This window comes from Puccinia triticina, chromosome 9A, assembly GCF_026914185.1.
Source record: "Puccinia triticina chromosome 9A, complete sequence".
NCBI lineage: Eukaryota > Fungi > Basidiomycota > Pucciniomycetes > Pucciniales > Pucciniaceae > Puccinia > Puccinia triticina.
This window is the reverse complement of record NC_070566.1, coordinates 6,334,454-6,353,172: the sequence shown is the minus strand read 5'-3', so window position 1 is coordinate 6,353,172 and position 18,719 is coordinate 6,334,454. Positions and strand designations below refer to the sequence as shown.

Sequence of the window (18,719 nt, the reverse complement as noted above, 5' to 3'; positions counted from 1 at the left end):
AGGAGTAAATCCGATTTTTCAGCTTCTGTTTACTGCACTTGGAAATCCTCAAATACATCAAATAAGAGAGATTTAACGCTTTTTTTGGTGCAGCTTTCTTGATGCTTAAAATTTCTCTTAATTCATGTATTTGAGGATTTCCAAGTGCAGTAAACAGAAGCTGAAAAATCCAAAATTGTTTTATCTTGGTTTTCATTTTTGGAGATGGAGAAAGATAGCGCATAGCGCAGTGTTTCACCCTTGCAGGTGGCATTGCCTGATATGCCAGAAGGACGCCGAACTCTTCAGCCAGTCCCCCATGTTGGAGGACTTGGATAAATCCGCCTGTGTTTGCCCGACCAAGCACAACATCAGGGCCCTAGCTGCCGAGATCGCCAATATGTGAATGTACTTGTGATTGCCCCCCCCCCCTCCACCCCCCCCAACATTCATTAGTCCTCCTGAAGCAATGTTGCCTATGTTTTCTCCCTCTTCCCACCCCCTCGAGATTGTGTCCCTCCCGTTGTATCTGTATCTAAGAAGATGTCCCCGTACTTAGATACTATTGAGAATTATAAGAGATACCTCCAAACGTTTACCCTGTGCGCTATTGCCCGTGAGGCCCACCCCCCTATCGGCCAAACTGCATGCCCCCCTGCCAGTGTCCGCATTCAACGGCCGTTTCCACGCTGCCCCACACATGCCACCCCAGTCAGCTGCTATGGGCGCTGTCAGCATCATGCCAAGACGACACCCAGGGGCCCACCCTGCCACCAGAGCTGCGCCTTGCAGACTCATCACTGATGACCTAGAGTCAGCCAGGGGCGGTCCCACCCCCACCCCCTCCTTGCCCCCTGGAAAACCTTTGTGGCCTCCATAGACACCTCACGTGCGCGCCTGCCCGCTAGCCCACGGTGGACCCTGAGGCATCTCAAGGCATGTCACCCCGGTGACCCCAGAGGTGGGAGCATGCCGTCCTAGAGCACATCTACCTTGCATCCCCGTAGGCGCCCTGAGGCCATCCCCCTGACAGATGTCACGAGGATCTCAGCATGGACGCCCGGGGGAGATCCAGCCATTGCGCCCTGAAGTCGCCCCCCCTGCGCCTCGGTCGGGTTGGCGCCACCCTGGGCTGCCCCTAACTTAGCTAATTCCCTCCTTGGGGGAGCGAAGCGACCTCCGAAGGAGGGACTTACGCGCTATGTGGACCCCGCGGCCTGAGAGAATTATGACTTTTGGTGGGGACTTTTTTAGAATCACTCTCCCTCATGAGCCTCTGCACCATTTTTGAAATTGTTTACATTTCTGGGATGGCCCAAGCTGTCCCTACTCAACACCTCTTGTTGAGCTGTAATCAGAGCTGTAACATCATGGATTCCAGATTCTGTACAGTGCAACATGTGTGATATGGGATAAAGCCAACTGGATGAACTTGCAAAAAAGGCCATTAGAATGTCATTACATCTTCCTAAAAATAGGACAATAGGTGGAAAGATTCTCCTTGATGTTCTGCATCTTTTGTTCCCCTACAACTCAATCACATAATGTGATGTGATGAAGCTACACATGATTGAAAAAGGCCAAGTTCCTGATTCTCTCAGGCCGCGGGGTCCACTTAGTGTACAAGTCCCTCCTTCGGAGGGTCCCTGCGGGACAGCGTCCCCCCTCCACAAAGAGAGGGACTTAGTTAAGTTAGGGGCTGCCCTAGGTGCGCCACCAAAGATGTCCGCAGGGCGTGGCTTGATGGCGTCCTGGCGGCGTGTGGCAAAACGGCGCCATCAGGGCGTACGGCGACTGCAGGGCCCTGCCGGCGTGCGGTCGGCCGCCCTGCTGACATCCCACTTGCCCCGCTAGCTGTTTGTGTCAATGTGGAACCGTAAATTTCTCTGTCACTCTAAGTCTCTTGCACAAGAACCACGTCCTGTGGAAGCAACTGCGACCCACCTTGAGATACCTCTGTACTTCTGACACTGTGCATAACTCTTAGTTCATAGTTTTTTTCTTTTTCTTTTCAAACCCAGAGAGAAAGAGACCGTGCCAGATCAGAGCTCAGCAAATAATCAATATACATAAGATATATGGATGTATGTATGAGTAATACTATATGTTCATGTGTGTGTATGTGCATAGGTTCGATGATGAAGTGTGTGCACGAGGTTCGCTCGATTATGTATCGCCCAAAAGTCAATCATAAGAATAATAATAAGAAGAAAAAAAAAAAAAACAGGAAAGAGTCAATTAAATAGTATAAAGAGATCAAGAAGCAGAAGAGGAAGATGAAGAGGGAGGAGGGGGGTCAGGGCCAAGGAGGATAGACTGGGAGGGCACAGTCGGGGCAGGAGAAGACGAAGATAACGCAGATGGGGCCGATGATGAAGGGTCAGGAAGCGGAGGGCTGGCGAGCGCGGGCGCTGCCAACGAAGAGGCAGGACTCGGCTGTGGAGGCCCCGCGGCAGGTGCGGATGCAGGGGCGATAGAGGAAGACCGCGAAGGTCCATCCGCAGGATCTTTGTCGGTCGACTTCGGAGGCTGGGGGGTGGCTGTGGAGGAGGAAGAGGCCATCGTCGGCGCCGACGGAGGAGCGGAAGAGGCCGATGAGGCGGCGGCGATAAGCGAGGAGCTGGCGAGGCTGAAGACGATTTTCTTGGGCCCGAAGACGAGACTCTTGTTCGCAGTTGGTGGGGCGGTTTTCAGGGAAGCGAGCCCGGCGCTGTCCCCGGCCGGTGTTTGGGGGGCCAGCAAGGGAGGGATGGATTGGGCGGCGCCGGCACGGGCCATGGGCACCGAGCGTCTGCCCCGCTTCGACTCCCGTCCGCCCGAGCCGCCCAACAAGCCGCCGAGTCCGTTGAGGTCCTCCTCGTCTTCTTCGCGCCGCCGACGCTCGCCTAGTCGGGCCGTCGGCGGGAGCTCGCCAGAGAGTCCCGGCTCGACTTCGCTACTCTTCACGGGCGTCGGCGAGGCATCCGATGAAGGGGCCGTCGCGCCCTCGTCGTCCTCGTCCGGGTAATCGACTAGCGGCTTCACACCGCCCTCCGGCTTAGGTGGGCCCGCCTCTTGCCCAACCTTGTCGCCACTCAGATCTCGGATCATGTCTGGATTTACACCCGTCATCGACCGCTGTCGCTTGTGTTGCCCCATCCCCCGTGTCCCTATCATCCCTCCGCCCGTTCGCGACGTGCTCGCGATCATCACATCCCCCACTTCTTCCGTCTCTTCATCAGAATCGTTGAAGTAATTCTCTTCCTCTGCGTCTAATGTTTGACTCCGAGACCAACTGCCAATATTCCTAACATTATGTGCCCTGTTTATCCCACCAATAAACAATCATCCTTAGTTCTCTCTCTCTCTTTTTTGTGAATAAGCAAGATATATAGGAGACGTACGCGTTTTCTTCGGTATTGTTCGAGGAGGAGGATTGAGCAGGGCCACTACCAGGTGCATTTTGCGGATCGTTATTCTGCTCCCATCGTTGAATGAGACTCTGAAAAGTGGTGAATTTCTGGGCCAAGAGTCTAATGACATCGGGGCGTTTATCCATCAAATGATTAAGGATTGGCTTCGGATTATTCTAGAAAACAGACACCCAAGAGTTCAATTTAAAGACAAGGTGAAAAAGCAAGGATTAAAAGAGAGGACGAGGACGAACCAAGCGGATGTTTTCGAAGAGCTCTAAACACGCTGAAGAGACCAAGTTATCTTTTCCGTCCTGGGCGACAAAGATGTCGAGAACGACGAGGTCGATGAGCGAGTTTTTGATCAACGCGCGGTCGTAGAACTGGTCCTTTTTATTGAAGCAAGTCTTGAGGATTTTCAAGCCGACCAACTCGAGATACTTGTACGAATTCTTTCTCGTCTGAGCAGGAGCAGGCGGAGAAACCTCATTCCTTTCGCTATCCTTGGAAGGCTTCGCTTTCGTCGTTAGAGCGGGTGCACTTCTGGGGCCGATGATCGTCAATAAACTGCCGATCTTGTTTAATAAGTTCGTCGACAGGATGAAATACTTGGAGCGAAAACTGTGCTGGACAATGATAAAACAGATCATCTCGCACAAATGATTGAACGTCGCAGCTTCTAAAGGGCTAAGAGACACTGTTTCTCGTTCGCTTGCTGTGTAAACTCACTTAAAAATCAATCTCTCTGATGTCGCTTCTTTTGTGGGAGAGGAGGAACTTACGAGGAGCATAGGGATTGAGCTCGGGAAGCTTAAGGAGAGGACTGGCCAGGATATGTACGCAATGATCATAGAAGAACTGAAGAAAGCGTTCGTTATCGGGGTCCTCATCGCGTTTGAGGGGGCCATTACTATCAGCAAAGGACAAGCTGTTCGACGGATTCCCGAGCCCGGTTCCAGAAATGTCGAGTAGTGTCCTCAGGGCATCAGTCAGTTGGACCTTGAGGCCCAGGTCGGTCTCCGAGATCAGCAGTTCGATCAGACTCTCCGCTAAGGTCTGGGTCCCCTCCTGGCGCTGTTTCAAGCAATATCCCCGCACGCTACTTGGGTCGTAATCGATGATCGTCATCAGCACCTCACAGACCACTGACTTGATCATCGCCTCATCCTCGCGCGCTTCTCGTGTCTTGGCTATCTCCCTCGAGCTCTCCCCCTCGACTACCGTCGAGTCAATCACAGGTTTGATCAGCTCCTGTTTCGAAAGCCCAAACTCGATCACTTTGAGGATCCCGCGCTCGGCTAGCGACCGGAAGAAACTGATCCGAGAGGGCGCTTGGAGATGTTTGGCCATCGCGCAAAGCTGTTGCAGGAACATGATCGTGTCTATCTTCCGGTCCAAGAGTGCTGGACCATCTAGCTTGGAATTAGCCCGCTCAGAGACCATCGATGGCGGTAGAGGAGGACCGATGATCGGCGAGGATGAGCCGGCTGGGAGAGGGTCCGTAGCTCCCATATCAAAAATGCCAAACAGTTCGCGCATGAAATGGTCGCTACTGTGGAGGTATTGGACAATCTCGACTTGATTGAAGAATAACATCGAGTTGATGATCGAAAAGGTCGAGTCATCCATGATTCTTGCAAGGATGATATCCTTGAAGTATTGCAGTCGGTAGGTCAGATGGATCTTCGCCTTAATCTGCTCGTCCCTGATCGGGACCACCTCCTTGAACCTCGTTGGATCTGACAAGTCTGCATGGTAGGATGCCTTTTGGTTCCCGAATTCAGGATCGTCTGTAAATGTCACATTGTTGATTAGCTGAGAACAACCAAAACCAGTGTGAAATCGGACTGACAATCTAGAATGCTGGCTGCAATCAACACGATATCATCTTGCAAGCAGTACTCATAGATGGCCGCATCGTTGAGCATCACTAGATCAGAAGAGAACTCAATGGTTAGTGGAAATTGACATTAGATGATTGATTATGGAAAGACGCACAGATACTCTGGAGTAACATGCAGAGGGTATGAAGATCCTTCAAGCTTTCGAGATCTTCGGCTTCGATTCGCACAGGTTCGAGCTTGCGGACATAGTCTTTCTTGAGGATCAAAGTCGAGATGCGTTCGCGGCCGATACTCGAGCAGCTGGAGGATTTGATCAGGTTTTCGATCTCGCTTAGATTCGCTAACGAGGGTTCGGGTAGTTGGCTGAACTGTTGGAGGGAGATGTGGTGGAGATTGGGTTTGAGTAGATGGTTGTACGCCGAGGATGGAGAGACGTGACCGGTGTTGATAAGTCTGGTTTTCGTCAGATCGTCCGGTGATTGTTGCTGATCAAGGATCTGGTCGCGTGAGATCGAGAAGGATGAACGGCCATCCAAGTCACCATTCTGCTGCTGTTGGTGATTGTTGCTTGGCTGTGGGGATTGGTGTTGTTGCTGTTGCTGTTGCTGATGGAGTTGTAGTTGTCGCGTATGATGGTTGGAGATGGGTTGGGTGCTCGTCAGATGGAGTTCTTCGTCATCCCAATCGATGGCATCCTTCCTGCGATGTGAGTTGAGATGGTCGTCACAGGATCTGTTGTTTCGGTTTGCCGATTGAGCGGTCGATATGGGTTGATGGAGGCTAGGATGCGGGTGAGCTGGGTAGGGTAGTTTGACGAGCCAGCCCTGGACATCGCATAAGAATGACCAGATTTCTTGGCAGCCTTGAGCGGTGGCAAATGAGAGTGCCATGTCTGTCCCATCTGGTTCGGTCCAGACGACGAGCGTGGCTTGTTGTTTTTGGTAGATCCCACCGCCCTCTGGCCATGGTGGGGGGTTGGGAGCTGACTTGCGACGGCGGGGGGAAGTTTTTGATTTCTTGGTCGGAGGTTTGTCTCGAGGTTGTTCTTGATCCTGATGATGAGGCTTTGGTTCGACAGCGTCCTCTTGCTCCTCAGACGATGAAGATGAGGACGATGAGGATGAAGATGATGAGGATTCGGATGAGGAAGAGGATGATGAGGAAGAGGATGGAGAGTGGTGTCGGTTGGCTCGGTTGAAGATAGTTGGGATGAGTACTTGGGATTGCAGTAGGAGCTGTCCCCCGGGTGAGCTGTCGGTTGGTTCTTGTCGTACTTCCAGCCTTGCGATCGGCGGTGGCTTGTCCTGGTTGTTGCTGTCGGGTGGTTCGTAGATTCCTATACAGTGTCCGGTGCCTCTATCGATCCATGTTTGGGCCTGTAGTTCGTAGACTTTGACCCTGCGTGGATCAGTTTTTGGGTTTGAGTTTTGCTGTATTCGGTGTGTTTGTTGTTCTTCTGTTGATGGCGATGATTGGCTTAGTTCTCTTGTTGTGGTTGCTTCTGATGCTGCTGCTGTTGTTGTTGTTGTTGTTGTTGTCGTTGCTGCTCGTTGCTTGTGCTTGTGTTTTGGTTTGTGCTTGTGCTGTTTCTGTTTCTGTTTCTGTTTCTGTTGTTGCTGTTGCTGTTGCTGTTGTTTCTGCTGTTCAATCGAGATCAGTTCGGACATTCTGTTCGTTTCCTTGTCTTCCTTCGATGGCAGGTTCTTCGAGATGTTGGTGTTGGTGGTGGTTCCTGTTGACCGTCGAGTCGCCGACTGGCTGGCTCCGATAACCAGCCCAGCACTGTGTAGCAGTCCCCGAGCTGCACCCGGTATGTAGACCGGCCAAGCCCCCCGAACTCCCAGATCTACCAGCAACCGAGTCAACTATGAGAACTGTGACCTGATAATTTGTACATAAGAGCAACAACAATGACAAGTGCCCGCTTAAAAGTTTAAAAATCAGCCCAGAACCAGCAGCCGTCAAAGAGACAATGTACACCACGGGAGTGCGCCGACGTCGGTTTGCTGATTGTTTTTGCCGGCAACCTGACCCTCCCCGACCCAGCCAAACCTTCCTGCTGGCCGCCGTCGTGGTGTCGCGGTTTGCAGCCACAGTGTCGGGCCAACCACAAGCGCTGCCGCATATCTGACGGCAGCAGGGGCGGGTCGTCAATAGGCTGCCCTTGTTCAAACAAATCTCTCAGCGACTCTCCAGGTCGTGAGATTATGTTTTTGGGCAGCCCCATCGACAATCAGCCGTCGAGCTACCCGCCATGTGATGGGTGCGTGGGATCATGTACTCGCACCTCTGCCGTGAGAGGCCGTGAGAGTCCAGGCAAGAGACGCTCGGCGCGCCGCAAAAAAAACCTCGTAGCGAGGCTTGAACCCATGTTCCATCAGAAGCCCATCCCCACATGCACCGCATCTTCCAACTCGGCCAAAGGCCAATGGTGACACTGCGGGCATCTCGATATTGCTGCGGACCGCAGCGACATCTGACGATTCAGTGGGGATTTGAACCCCGTGCGACAAGTAATGCAGCAACACTTGGCTGTCTGATGGACAGCCGGCCACCGGGGTATGTACACACAACGCACCTCTCGATGGCCGGCACAACAACCGGTCACCGAGAGGAGTACGCACTCCTCTTGATGGCTGGCCCAAGGACCGGCCATCAGGAGGAGTCCTTGTGCCGGCCATTGAGAGTTGTCCACACTCCTCTCAATGACCAGCATAACGACTGGTCATTGGGAGGAGGAGTCCACACTCCTCTCGATGACCAGCACAAGGACCGGTCATTGGGAGGAGGAATCCATACTCCTCTCAATGCCAACACAGGCCGGCGTCAAGAGGAGTACATGCACCTTGATGCCCGGTCTGTGCCGTTCATCAAGGGAAGTGTGTATGTACTCCTCCCGATGACCGGGCCTTGGGCCAGCCATCGAGAGGAGTGCGTACTCCTCTTGGTGACCGGTCGTTGTGCCGGCCATCGAGAGGTGTCTGTACTTCTCTTGACGCCGGTGTGTGCTGGCATCAAGAGGAGTGTGGACTCCTCCCAATGACCGGTCCATGAGCTGGTCACCGAGAGGAGTGAGAGGAGTGTGTTATAATCCTCTTGATGGCCGGCACAAGGACCGGTCATCGAGAGGTTGTTATGTATTGGTGGCCGGCTGTCCAAAGGCAAATCGATCAGCCAGCCAGATGTCGCTGCAGCTGACGCTGCATTCTGACATGCAGCGTCATGATGTCGCTGCGGCCCGCAGCGACAGCGAGATGCCCGCAGTGTGATTGGTTGATAGGTGAAATTTGAGAATACAGCCTAGCATCCTCAAGATGGGCTGATCCAAAATTTTGCAGAGTCATTTTTTGTCAAAAAAAAAAAAAACACTCTTCAATTTTTTTTTCTCGAGCTCTTGCATGAAAGAACAACCTCTGAGATGAGCAGGAAATGCTACGCTGAGGGAGGCCTCGACGGCAAGCCGGCGGCAAAACGCGGTCATCCTGACCCGGGTGAGCCTTGGCGAGACAGCTTCCGGGTTGGTTTGACAGCCCTGTGAGCTCAAGTCTGCAGTATCAGATGTGTCAGAAAAAAGACTGACCTTCGCGAGACGCCAACGACGTGCTGCTCTGCATTCGCACGGCAGCCCGACAGTGTGTCCTATGTCGTCGGGTTGTTGCTCCGAGGGAGCCCAGGACAAGGACGGCTGCCGGGCGGCTGACAGGCAGCGCGAGTTGGGTCGAGCCACCGGGTCGCCGCCAGGCAACTGACCGGCAGGCTTGCGGCGGAATGACCGAGGTGGTCACCTGTCGTCAAGAGGGACGGCAGCCTGACCGTTGCAGATGCCGACGACGTGCTGCCCTGCATTCACACGGCAGCCTGACAGGAGGGACACCCCGATGCCGTGCTGCCGTGCATTCACACGGTAGCCCGACGTGTGTCCCTTTGTCGTTGGGTTGTCGGTCCGAGGGAGCCGAAATTGCTCTCGTGGTGTACATGTGTAGTTTGAAGAGAGTAAGATTTCACCGCAATCAACGGAGAGGTATTTTGAACTGAATAAAGTGCCACTCCAAAGGAGGGGACTGATAAAGCAATATCTTTCTTTTTCATTGGTATGAGAGGTACCCACAAACACATCTTATTTTTTTGGCCGTGTCTTCACCAAAAATCATTCAAAAAAAATTGTGAAATAGGTAATGGGAAGCCTACAAGAGGTCCAACTACATCCTCCTATTTTGCTTGCATTTTTTGATCAAGCCACTAGTTTCTGAATAGAAAAAAAAGAAATGGAAGCTACAGTCTTTTCCCACACAGAGGCATGCATTTTGCAGCCCCAAAGACCAGACAAAGTTGTAAAATGACAATATGCGGTCTTTGGATGTCCAGGTTTGGAGGAAATTGGTGAAGGATGACCCCAAATTGTGTAAGGAAAAAGGCATGATTGAGGCCTTTCTTGATCACCATCTCCTCCATGCCACTATACTTGGAATAGCTTAAAATTTGTTCATTCTTTCATTTTTTTCCTTGCCACATTGAAAACCTGTCTGGCCAACAAATAATAAATTACACTCTTTCAACACATATGTATCCTCCTTTACACGGCGGTTGCGGGAGGCCGGCAAAAAGTGTGGAAGTTCGGTGGTCAAATTGACCGACCCCCCTGAGTGCGCTTTGACCATTCAAAAAGGGACCTCCGGTAAGCCGGCAAAAAGGCCGTCAACATCGCGACCCCCCCGCCCATGCGCATCCAGTCAAACCCCGGTCAAACTTAAGGGTTGATTGACGGCAAGGACAAATTGCCGTCCAGCCCGCTCCCCCCAAGATCGGTGGTCTCGGTCAGTTTGACCCCTCACGCCGGCAAACCACCGGCATTTCGCCAACCCAACACCCCTCCCGGAACCCAGATTTGGGCTGGATCGACCCATATCGGCTCGCTCAGCACTCTCACCATCCGATTGTTCTCGGTTCACATTCTTCCAGACAGCTCACAGGGCATCCTGACCAAAGTCAGGCAATCAACTACAGGCTACCGGGACATTTTTTTTGGTTTTCATTGCATTAGTTAACTGTTTTGAGGCTCTGGTGTTTAGTGCCTTTCTTGTTTTTTGAGTGCAAGCAAACAAAGATCTGGGTGATTGAGAAGGAGTGCAAGAGAACAAACAGCAAGGAAGGAGGATAGGCAACGGGAGGAGGAATAACGGACGGAGCAAATGGCGATCAGTCCAAGAGGAGCATCCCGCCCCATTTTTTGTACACATAGACCTCGAGATGCCCACTGCGTTCTTTGAGCAGCATGCCAGATATTGCCGGGTGATGAACTCGTACACCCGCTTCTCGTCCCCACTCAGGTTGTAATCACGCCGAAGAGCCTCGAGGAGTTGTTGGCAAATTTCTGGGACACGGGTTTCGGTAAAGACAGAGATTCGATCATAGATAGGTAGTTCGGGGCCCCGTACACCAACAAGTTCGTCACGTTTGTCGTGTTCCACCGAGAGATCTACAGCCGGGGGATTGTGGGGGTGATTGGGATGATCAGTTTTGGGTTTCTTGCGGCAAGCAGGAGGGGCGGGTGGGAGGGCCAGCGGGGGATCCTCCGAGCTCTCAGAGAGTCTTCGGGCTTGCTTGGGCGGCTTGTACAAGCCCCTGTTGTTGTTTTGATCTTTGGCGGGGTCGGGTCGAAGCTGGTGCGCAAGGGGGAGGTGATCGCCAATACAGAAAATGTCTTCTGTACCAGAACTGTCAGGTATCTTCTTGCGAAGATCACCTCTCAATGGCATCTTCTCTGAAGACTCGACCTGAGAAAGTGTGTGTCGCTCCGAAGACAAAGCTACTGTACATTGGGGCGGTTTAGCGGGAAGGAAGCTGGGTTTAGGCGGAAGTGAGGGGCCCGAGGCTGAAAGGTCTTTGAAGAATCTACCCCAGAGGTTGTTGACCTCAGAGTTATCTTGACCTCTAGAGCTGTTAGGATTGGTGCTCGGAGCCGAAGTGATCCTTGCAATAGAGTTGCCAGTTTGGTTGGCACTAGCACTGGCCTTGGCGGCAAAATTAGGGTCCAAAGACGAGACCGCTGCCTGGACCGAAGGGTCGAGCAGCAGGGATTGGTTCGAGAGTTGGGGCATGATGGGGGCAAAGAGGTGATGAGTTGCGGTACGGGCGGCCTCGAGAACCAGAAGGTAAAGAGTAATTGAATCGGTGCTTGCCAATGGGTCTCGAGCAGCCCAGATCAGGAACTTATGCCGGGTAATCGGCCAGCATGAGGCCTTCCTTGAGCCGGTCGATTTTGATTTGCGGCCATGAAGTCCAGGTATCGCTGGAGCCGTATCAAGTGAGGATCAATTTGTTGATCGTACGGTTTGGTCGCACACCAATCCCCGGATGCTCGGCTGGCCGTTATAAACGTGGCAGTCGCTCTGTGGGCTTGTGCCCCTGGACATCCATTCGGAAAAGTGAAGATGATAAACATGAGAACTGCCACTCTCATGTTGGGCTATCTGTTGAAAACACTGACGGGTAGCTGAGCAGACAATGAGAGCTGCCACTTCGGCATCAGTGACTGGCTTGCAGGCTGGAGTCTTCTGCTGGTGGCGCCGCGTGGGTTGAGCGGTCGTGCTTCTCCTTGGAGTCTTGGCTGTCGCAGGCTTCGCGGCGGGGGCAGCGGGAGGATGGTGGGCCGGCAGTCGGTTCTGGGTGAGCATCTGTGGATTGGGTTCGAGGACGCTTGCGTTTCCGGAGCGAAGGCATGTTTTCCCCAGACCAGCCCAACCTCAGCCACCTGTACACGGCGGTTGCGGGAGGCCGGCAAATGGTAATCAAAGAGAAGGTATTGCTTCCACCAAAACTCAACTTTTGACTTGTCTCGTCCCAGGATTACACGGATGTACCAGAACGCTTCGGCCAAAAATGTGTTCACTTGATTGTACTGATAAACAACAAATCCAAGCTTGTCGGCGCGGCGAGCCTCGGCCTTGAGGTTGAAATGCCGAGGTGGCTGTAGGGACAAAGGAGGGCTCTCATGAGATCATTTTAAAAACCGCGGATTAAGTTGGGTTGGTGGGGAAAAGCCCTGCTCGGAAGGATGCTCACTGGATTGACGAACCGGTTGATGTGCGCATCAAAGAGCGAGAGCGGGTCGCAGCTGTGCCAGCCTTGGTAAAGCCCGTCGAAGTTGAAGGGTGAGATGTCCGAGGACTGAAGTCACTGTGAAAATTTGTGCGGAAAGCTGTGAGGGTGATGGAGGTGAGTGGGACTTGGTAAAGTAACATGTCCCTCTGGAGTCCGGAGGGGTGACGAGGAAATTGGTTGAAGATGAAATGTCCCTCTGGGGGTGACAAGGGACTTGGTTAGAGGTGAGGTGGAGGGGTGTTGAGGGTGACGTGTCCCTCCGACGCACGGACTTTTGGAATCTGGGTAGCCCCCCTTCCGCTGGCCGCCGGTGGTTGTCGGCTTGCTGGCGGTTAAAGCTTCTTGACGGCATATTGCCGCTATGCCTGCCGGCGGATGTTTGGTCGGGGCGTGTTTGCCAGCAACTCGACCGGGCAAGTTACCATAACTTGCCTGAAGTCGAGTCAACTTCACCTGGGCTTGAGTGTCGGCGGGGGTGTGGACAGATTGGCGGCAATTTGACAGCGCGGGGGTCAATTTGCCGGTGGCTTCCACCCCCCGTCAATCTGACGGGCGAAACTTTAAAAAGCGAAACCGCCGTGTAGGGGGGAGGGGGCAGTTAAGATTGGAGGTATCTCATTGTTCACCTAATTAGCTGACTTTCACTCAGTCTGTTATGGTGTTTGTTACAAACAATTCACCATTCAAGGTTTTGTAGAGAATCAGGTGGCTGTTTTCTCAATTCCGAACAAATTTGTCTCCAGCAAAACTTGAAATCAAAAAAAATTGATCACAAGGAAGTTCATCCTCTTTATCACAAGTGCATTGGCCACACATCATACAAGGCAGGAAGGGCTTGTATATGCTCTTAGCTGTATAATAACCTACTGCGTACAATATGCCTTGGGAGTCACCCTGGCCCACTCAAAAAATCTGCTGGAAAATTCACCCCAGCAGTGATAATGGATGACTTCCCGTCGAGATCTGGGAGTCTCCCAGAAACAATCTAGAGCCCAAAAAGCTAGATTTCCCTGCAAAAATCTAGACTTTTCGGGTCTAAAGCGGCATCTGGGAGGGTGCCAGATCCCACGGGAAGTCACCCAATCACTGCGGTGCACTCAGTCAAAAGTAGATCAGCTACATTCTGCTGCGATACAAAACCAGATGCTACATGTGTATTCATGCGGTTTTTTTGTTTACGTAAATGCATGTTTCTCAAAAAAACCAAACTAATCTCATGAAGCACCAATCAACTTGCTAGTGGAGGAATTCCCGCACGGTTAAAAAACAGGGTTTTTTTTTTGCTTTTGCTATCCTTTGAAAATACAAAATAGCATTTAGCTGATCTTCTGAAAGTCCTCCACGAATAAGAAATATAAACGATTTTCCTTTCCAGCATTGATTTTTCAACCCCATGATATGGGAAGTGATAAGGGAAAATTCATATTGGTTAAGATATGCGCATTGCGTCGATTGCTGAATTTTTTCGCCGTCGGTTTTGGGAGTCGACCCGGGATTAAGCGATCTCGTCGTCTTTGCCACAACCAGTCTTTAACCTTCACATCTTCTTGCAATACTGGTTTACTTTTTCGAGCGATGGTGGGTTACCGGAAGTCTGGGGAACGACATGAAACAAAATGCAATTAGGTCCAGAATCTAGACACAACTCGAAAAACATAGAATCGTTTCTGCTCACCTGTCCCAATTTATCGGGTGCACAGCAATATTTGAACAGGGTGAGACCTACAGCCACACATGTATAATGATCCACTGGCGAGCGTCCAACCTCATTTGCCGGGAAGACTTTTGCAAAAACAAAAAAATAGAATGGATTTGCGTCAGCAGGAGTGAGCTGGCTGGTTTCTTTGGACCAATTCCAGCAACAAACATTTAGTAAATGAGGTAGGATTTTTAGCGTTGTCCGGACTGCCGCAGTAGGCCACGGTCGCAGGTTGATTATTAGCGGTTTCGTTATTACACTTGAAGCCGTCGTTGGGTGAGGGGTTCCCCACGTCGGCAGATATGACAGCAAGGGCTATGGCTGAGAATACGGAGATGAGATGCAGCAGTTGCATAGCGATTGGGAAGCACTAGAGAGTCGACTGGACTGTGAATGAGCTCTGATGGAGAATAACAAAATGTGTACCGCGGCAGCGAGCTTTGAATAGAAGATGGGAAGTTGTGGGGGCAGAGTGTTTGGCTGATGCCCTCCGAAGTAATATAGGCACCGCGAGCGGCTCTGGCGTTAATTTATCACCAACCAACTACGCCACACCCTCTGCGCCTACAGGACAACGAGTACGTGCTTTGGTAGGGTTTTGAATTTTTCTAGTGTACACCGCGGGGCGAATTCGAAAAGGCCGTGGCGCCACGATCGCGCGGCTGCATTCTTCAGCCCCCACGACGCCACAAGGACTACAATTTGCGCCACCATGGCGAAGAGGTGACCCATGACGAGGTGGCGCCACAACGGTCGCCTCCTGGGCGCCACGGCCGTCTGGGCGGCACCGAGTCGCCGACGAGACCATCGAATGACTCAGCGTCACAGGGGCGGCCCCGGGGTCGCCCACCTTGCGCCCCCATCCGAGGCGGCTGTGAGACCATCACGCCCCGGAGACTTCATGGCTGTCCGCCGCCGCGGCGTCCCGGAAGCGACCCGCGGCGGCCACCATGATGCGCTCAGGCCACGCCCTAGCTTAACAAAGCCACTCGAACGGAGGTCCGGGGGACCCGCGCGGAGCGCTCTCCGTAGGAGAGGCTTATGAGTTATCCCTAAGGATGGCTAACGGACGGGCTGTCCAACGGGCGGCCCGAGCCCAGGCGGGTTCAGGCCCGGGCCGGGCAGCGTTTTGTGAGGAATTTTGGCTTTTCGGCCCGGCCCGTCAGACCCAATATTTAAACGGGCTGCCCGCGGGCAGCCCGCGGGCGGGGCCCCGATTCTGGAGAGGAGGAGGCCGAGGAACGTCTTGCTTCCGATGCCGGACTTGATACAGGCCATCAACCCGTCACCGCCCCCAGCAACCCGCCCCAAATGCCGAGGACGACAGTAATCCATGACTCGTCCGATGAGGAAAGCAAATCCCAAAGTCAAGACATACGTGTCGCCAAGAGACCGGAACCGGATACACCATCTTCACAGCAGCCTCAGGTCACTCGCACGCAAACTCGTCGCCAGCCACCTGCCAACGACGGTCCGCCTCCCCCCAACAGTCAGAGTGAATCCCAAGAGGCTGAAGGAAGCTTGCTGAAGAAGCGCAAGCTCACCAGCAAGGTGTGGGACCACTTCAAGAAGGTCACAGAAGGTATCTTTTCCCCCCCGCAAAGTCTCTCCCCTCTTTAGAATGCTATGTCTACAGCTATTGATATGAATATGTATCTTGATTCTTATTCTTAAACAGACGGGGTATCGAAGGCTACATGCAATTACTGCCACATCAAACTCTCAGCTCAATTGTTGTCAGGAACAAACCATCTGCGAAGGCACTCAGAACGCTGTTCCGCGGAAAATGGGGCAGTCGTTCAACCAAGGCAAGGACTCCTCAGCTTCACCAGCTCCCAAACAACTAGCAACCGGGTCTGGATCTTTTCTCAAGAGAAAACTCGCGAAAAACTTTCTAAAGCCATAATTGAACACGAGTACCCATTTGCCATGGCCGATCATATTGGATTCCGCGAGTTCATGGAATCAGCTCAGCCCAACTTTACGATGCCCCAACGCAAGGCCGTCTGAAGCGATTGCCTCAGGATCTACAGCAGCATGAAAGAGATTGAAATCGCTAAGATGGCCCAGTCAAATATGATATCTTTAACAACCAACATGTGGACGGCCTTGGATTTGACTGGGTACATGGTTATAACTGCCCACTACATAACAAAGAAGTGGGTACTCACCAAGAAAATAATCAGTTTCCAGCCTCTCCCACCTCCACACTCTGGCCATGCGATATCCGAGCGTCTCTGCCAAGTCCTCAACGATTGGAAGATCTTGAACAAGCTGGCTTTTGTGACGCTTGACAATGCTGCCAACAACACTGCAGCTATGAACCAACTACATCAATTAGTAACCAATCGCTCTGCCACCAGCTCAACTCCTACTCCGACATCCTCCTACTTCCACGTCTGTTGCCTCGCCCATGTCATCAACCTAGTGGTCAAAGATGGCTTGAAGGTTGTTGATACCGCAGTTGAACGACTTCGAACAAGTGTACACTACATCCACGGGTCTTTGTCTCGCATGGACACCTTTGAGAAGGCGCTTGTTGCAGTCAATCTGAATGAGAAGATGAAACACCCGTCTAAGGATGTCCCAACAAGATGGAATGCCACTTTCTTGATGATCGAGTCGTCGATCCCATGCAAGCTCGCCTTCCAGGAACTCAAACTTCAAGACAACAAATGTGAATCTTGCCCAAGCAAGGCTCAATGGGACAAGCTCCAAGTGATTCAAGAATTCCTTGAACCATTCTACCAAGGTATGTGCTATTTTCTTATTTCGCCTGTTTGCGTAACCTCTGGGCGAGGCTCTTGCTTATGAATTGATTTCTCTCTTGTTTACAGCCACTGTTGTATTGAGCGGGACACAGTACCCAACAATCAACCATGCGTACCGTGCAATGATCGCAATTGAAAAGGAAATCACAATCTACACTAAACCTCCCGCCAACCCCAATGGAGCGCAAGCTCGGCTCTCGGAAATGGCCATACCAATGAAGGAGAAGTTCGAGAAATATTGGGAACCAGCCAAAGAACTCACAGCAATGGGACTCGTTCTCGACCCGCAATACAAAATCAGATATCTCCGCTACAGCCTTGACCAGCAAGGCCTTCCACCTTTGGAGGTTGATAGATTCTTGGGGAAGGTTAGATCGGCCTTCCTATCCCTCTGGAACCAGTTTGTGCCTCCTCCTGCAGTCGGTCCCAAGCCAAGCACTCCGGCAAAATCAACTGTAAAGGTGAAGAAGATTGACAAAGATCTCTCGGGGTTCAGCCAATACATGGCTGGTACAATGGATGGCTTTCAAGCCAATGCCCCTGGGGCGGAATTGGACTTATATCTTGAAGAAAGAAATGTGATCAACCACGGCGGCGATGAGTTTGATGTTCTTCGCTGGTGGGAAGGAAACAAACCTTGATTCCCATCATTATCAGTGTTTGCCAGAATCATGCTCATGATTCCAATTTCTTCTGTCGCATTGGAGTCGGCATTTTCGACTAGCGGCCGTGTCCTGGACGATTATTGCATGCGCCTCAACGACAAAACCGTTGATGCATTGTTATGTACCCAAGACTGGATCAAAGCGTCCAGGATTGAGCACTGATTGCTCATTAGTAGTTTTTTTGATTCATAAAACAAGCAAATTAGTAATCAACACTGCCTGCAAGTCGCCAAGTATGTCGTAACTAAAATATATTATACATGTTTTCTTTCTTATTTTTTTTTTAAAAAAGCCTGCAAGTATGTCTAACCAAGAAAGTATCATAAAGTAGGTGGCCCGTGGGCGGCCCATGGGCTGCCCGTGGGCTGCCTGTGGGCGGCCTGTTATTGCAGAGCCCGTTGGGGGCCCGCGGGCGGCCCAATGTCGGCCCGTTTATCAAATGGGTTTGGGCCGGGCAGCAGTTTGTATGGCAGTGGCCCAGCCCGGCCTGTCCGCTAAGCTTCCGGGCTTTGCCGGGCTGGCCCACGGGCGGCCCAAGCCTGCCCATTAGCCATCCTTAGTTATCCCTCAAACTAAGCGGGAGCAGAAAAGATCTGCAAGCTCAAAAAACACTAAACAGCTTGTACAAAGCAACCACAACTTGATAAAAAAATCTGACTAGACAATATTGTAGGCTTGCCCCTTGCAAAGAATTTGAGCTACTGCTCAGTGTTGTAGTCAAAGAAATGCATCTTTGAGTCCCAAAAGACATCAAAAATGACTTTGAGTTACCACAAAAAAAACAACCAGTCATCTCTTGAGTTTGGAAAATTGTCCTCTGGATGTGCACTGTTTGTCGCATACAGAGATGGATTTTCCTCCCATGCTCAAGCTGTTATATTCCATTCCTGCTCTAAGCATTCTGACACCCACTCTTTGTTAGACTTGATGGTCCTGATATAGTGATAAGCAATGTCAATAAGACTTGTCATCCCAGGATTACATGCAAGCATAACAGCGGATAATGTCTAGACTAAATGAGTCCAGCATGCATCAGCGCACTTAGCTTACACCACCCGCAAATGGGTGTGGTTTCCTCCGCAGCCACATCCAGTGGTTTTCGCGTGGAACTCGCGCGGCCCCCCAAAAACTCGTGCGGCCCCCGGACCCCCTAGCTGCATATCATTCGGGGTGCTTGTGGGGTCATCAAGGTGTATGCTTTGATGACCGGTCGGCTCTTGATGACCAGAGCCGACCGGTCATCAAGGCATACACCTCAATGACCGTCT

The 18,719-nt window shown here is 51.9% G+C and overlaps 2 protein-coding genes across 2 annotated transcripts; both read right to left on the bottom strand.

Moving 5' to 3' along the window:
- Nucleotides 1-1,873: 1,873 nt before the first annotated feature.
- Nucleotides 1,874-11,889, bottom strand: PtA15_9A634 (uncharacterized protein; the record flags this gene model as incomplete). The annotated part of the gene is made up of 12 exons (XM_053172864.1): nucleotides 1,874-1,900; nucleotides 2,308-3,280; nucleotides 3,363-3,547; nucleotides 3,626-4,086; nucleotides 4,154-5,161; nucleotides 5,224-5,301; nucleotides 5,370-5,712; nucleotides 5,943-6,260; nucleotides 6,433-6,613; nucleotides 9,231-9,246; nucleotides 10,554-11,504; nucleotides 11,703-11,889. The coding sequence occupies 12 exons, from the start codon at nucleotides 11,887-11,889 to the stop codon at nucleotides 1,874-1,876; spliced, it is 4,728 nt and encodes a 1,575-aa protein (XP_053024062.1).
- A 1,964-nt stretch (nucleotides 11,890-13,853) lies between these two features.
- PtA15_9A633 (uncharacterized protein) lies at nucleotides 13,854-14,370 on the bottom strand (the record flags this gene model as incomplete). Its single annotated transcript, XM_053172863.1, has 3 exons — nucleotides 13,854-13,910; nucleotides 13,992-14,098; nucleotides 14,184-14,370. 3 exons carry the CDS (start codon nucleotides 14,368-14,370, stop codon nucleotides 13,854-13,856), a joined length of 351 nt encoding a protein of 116 aa, XP_053024061.1.
- Between the last annotated feature and the right edge of the window lie 4,349 nt (nucleotides 14,371-18,719).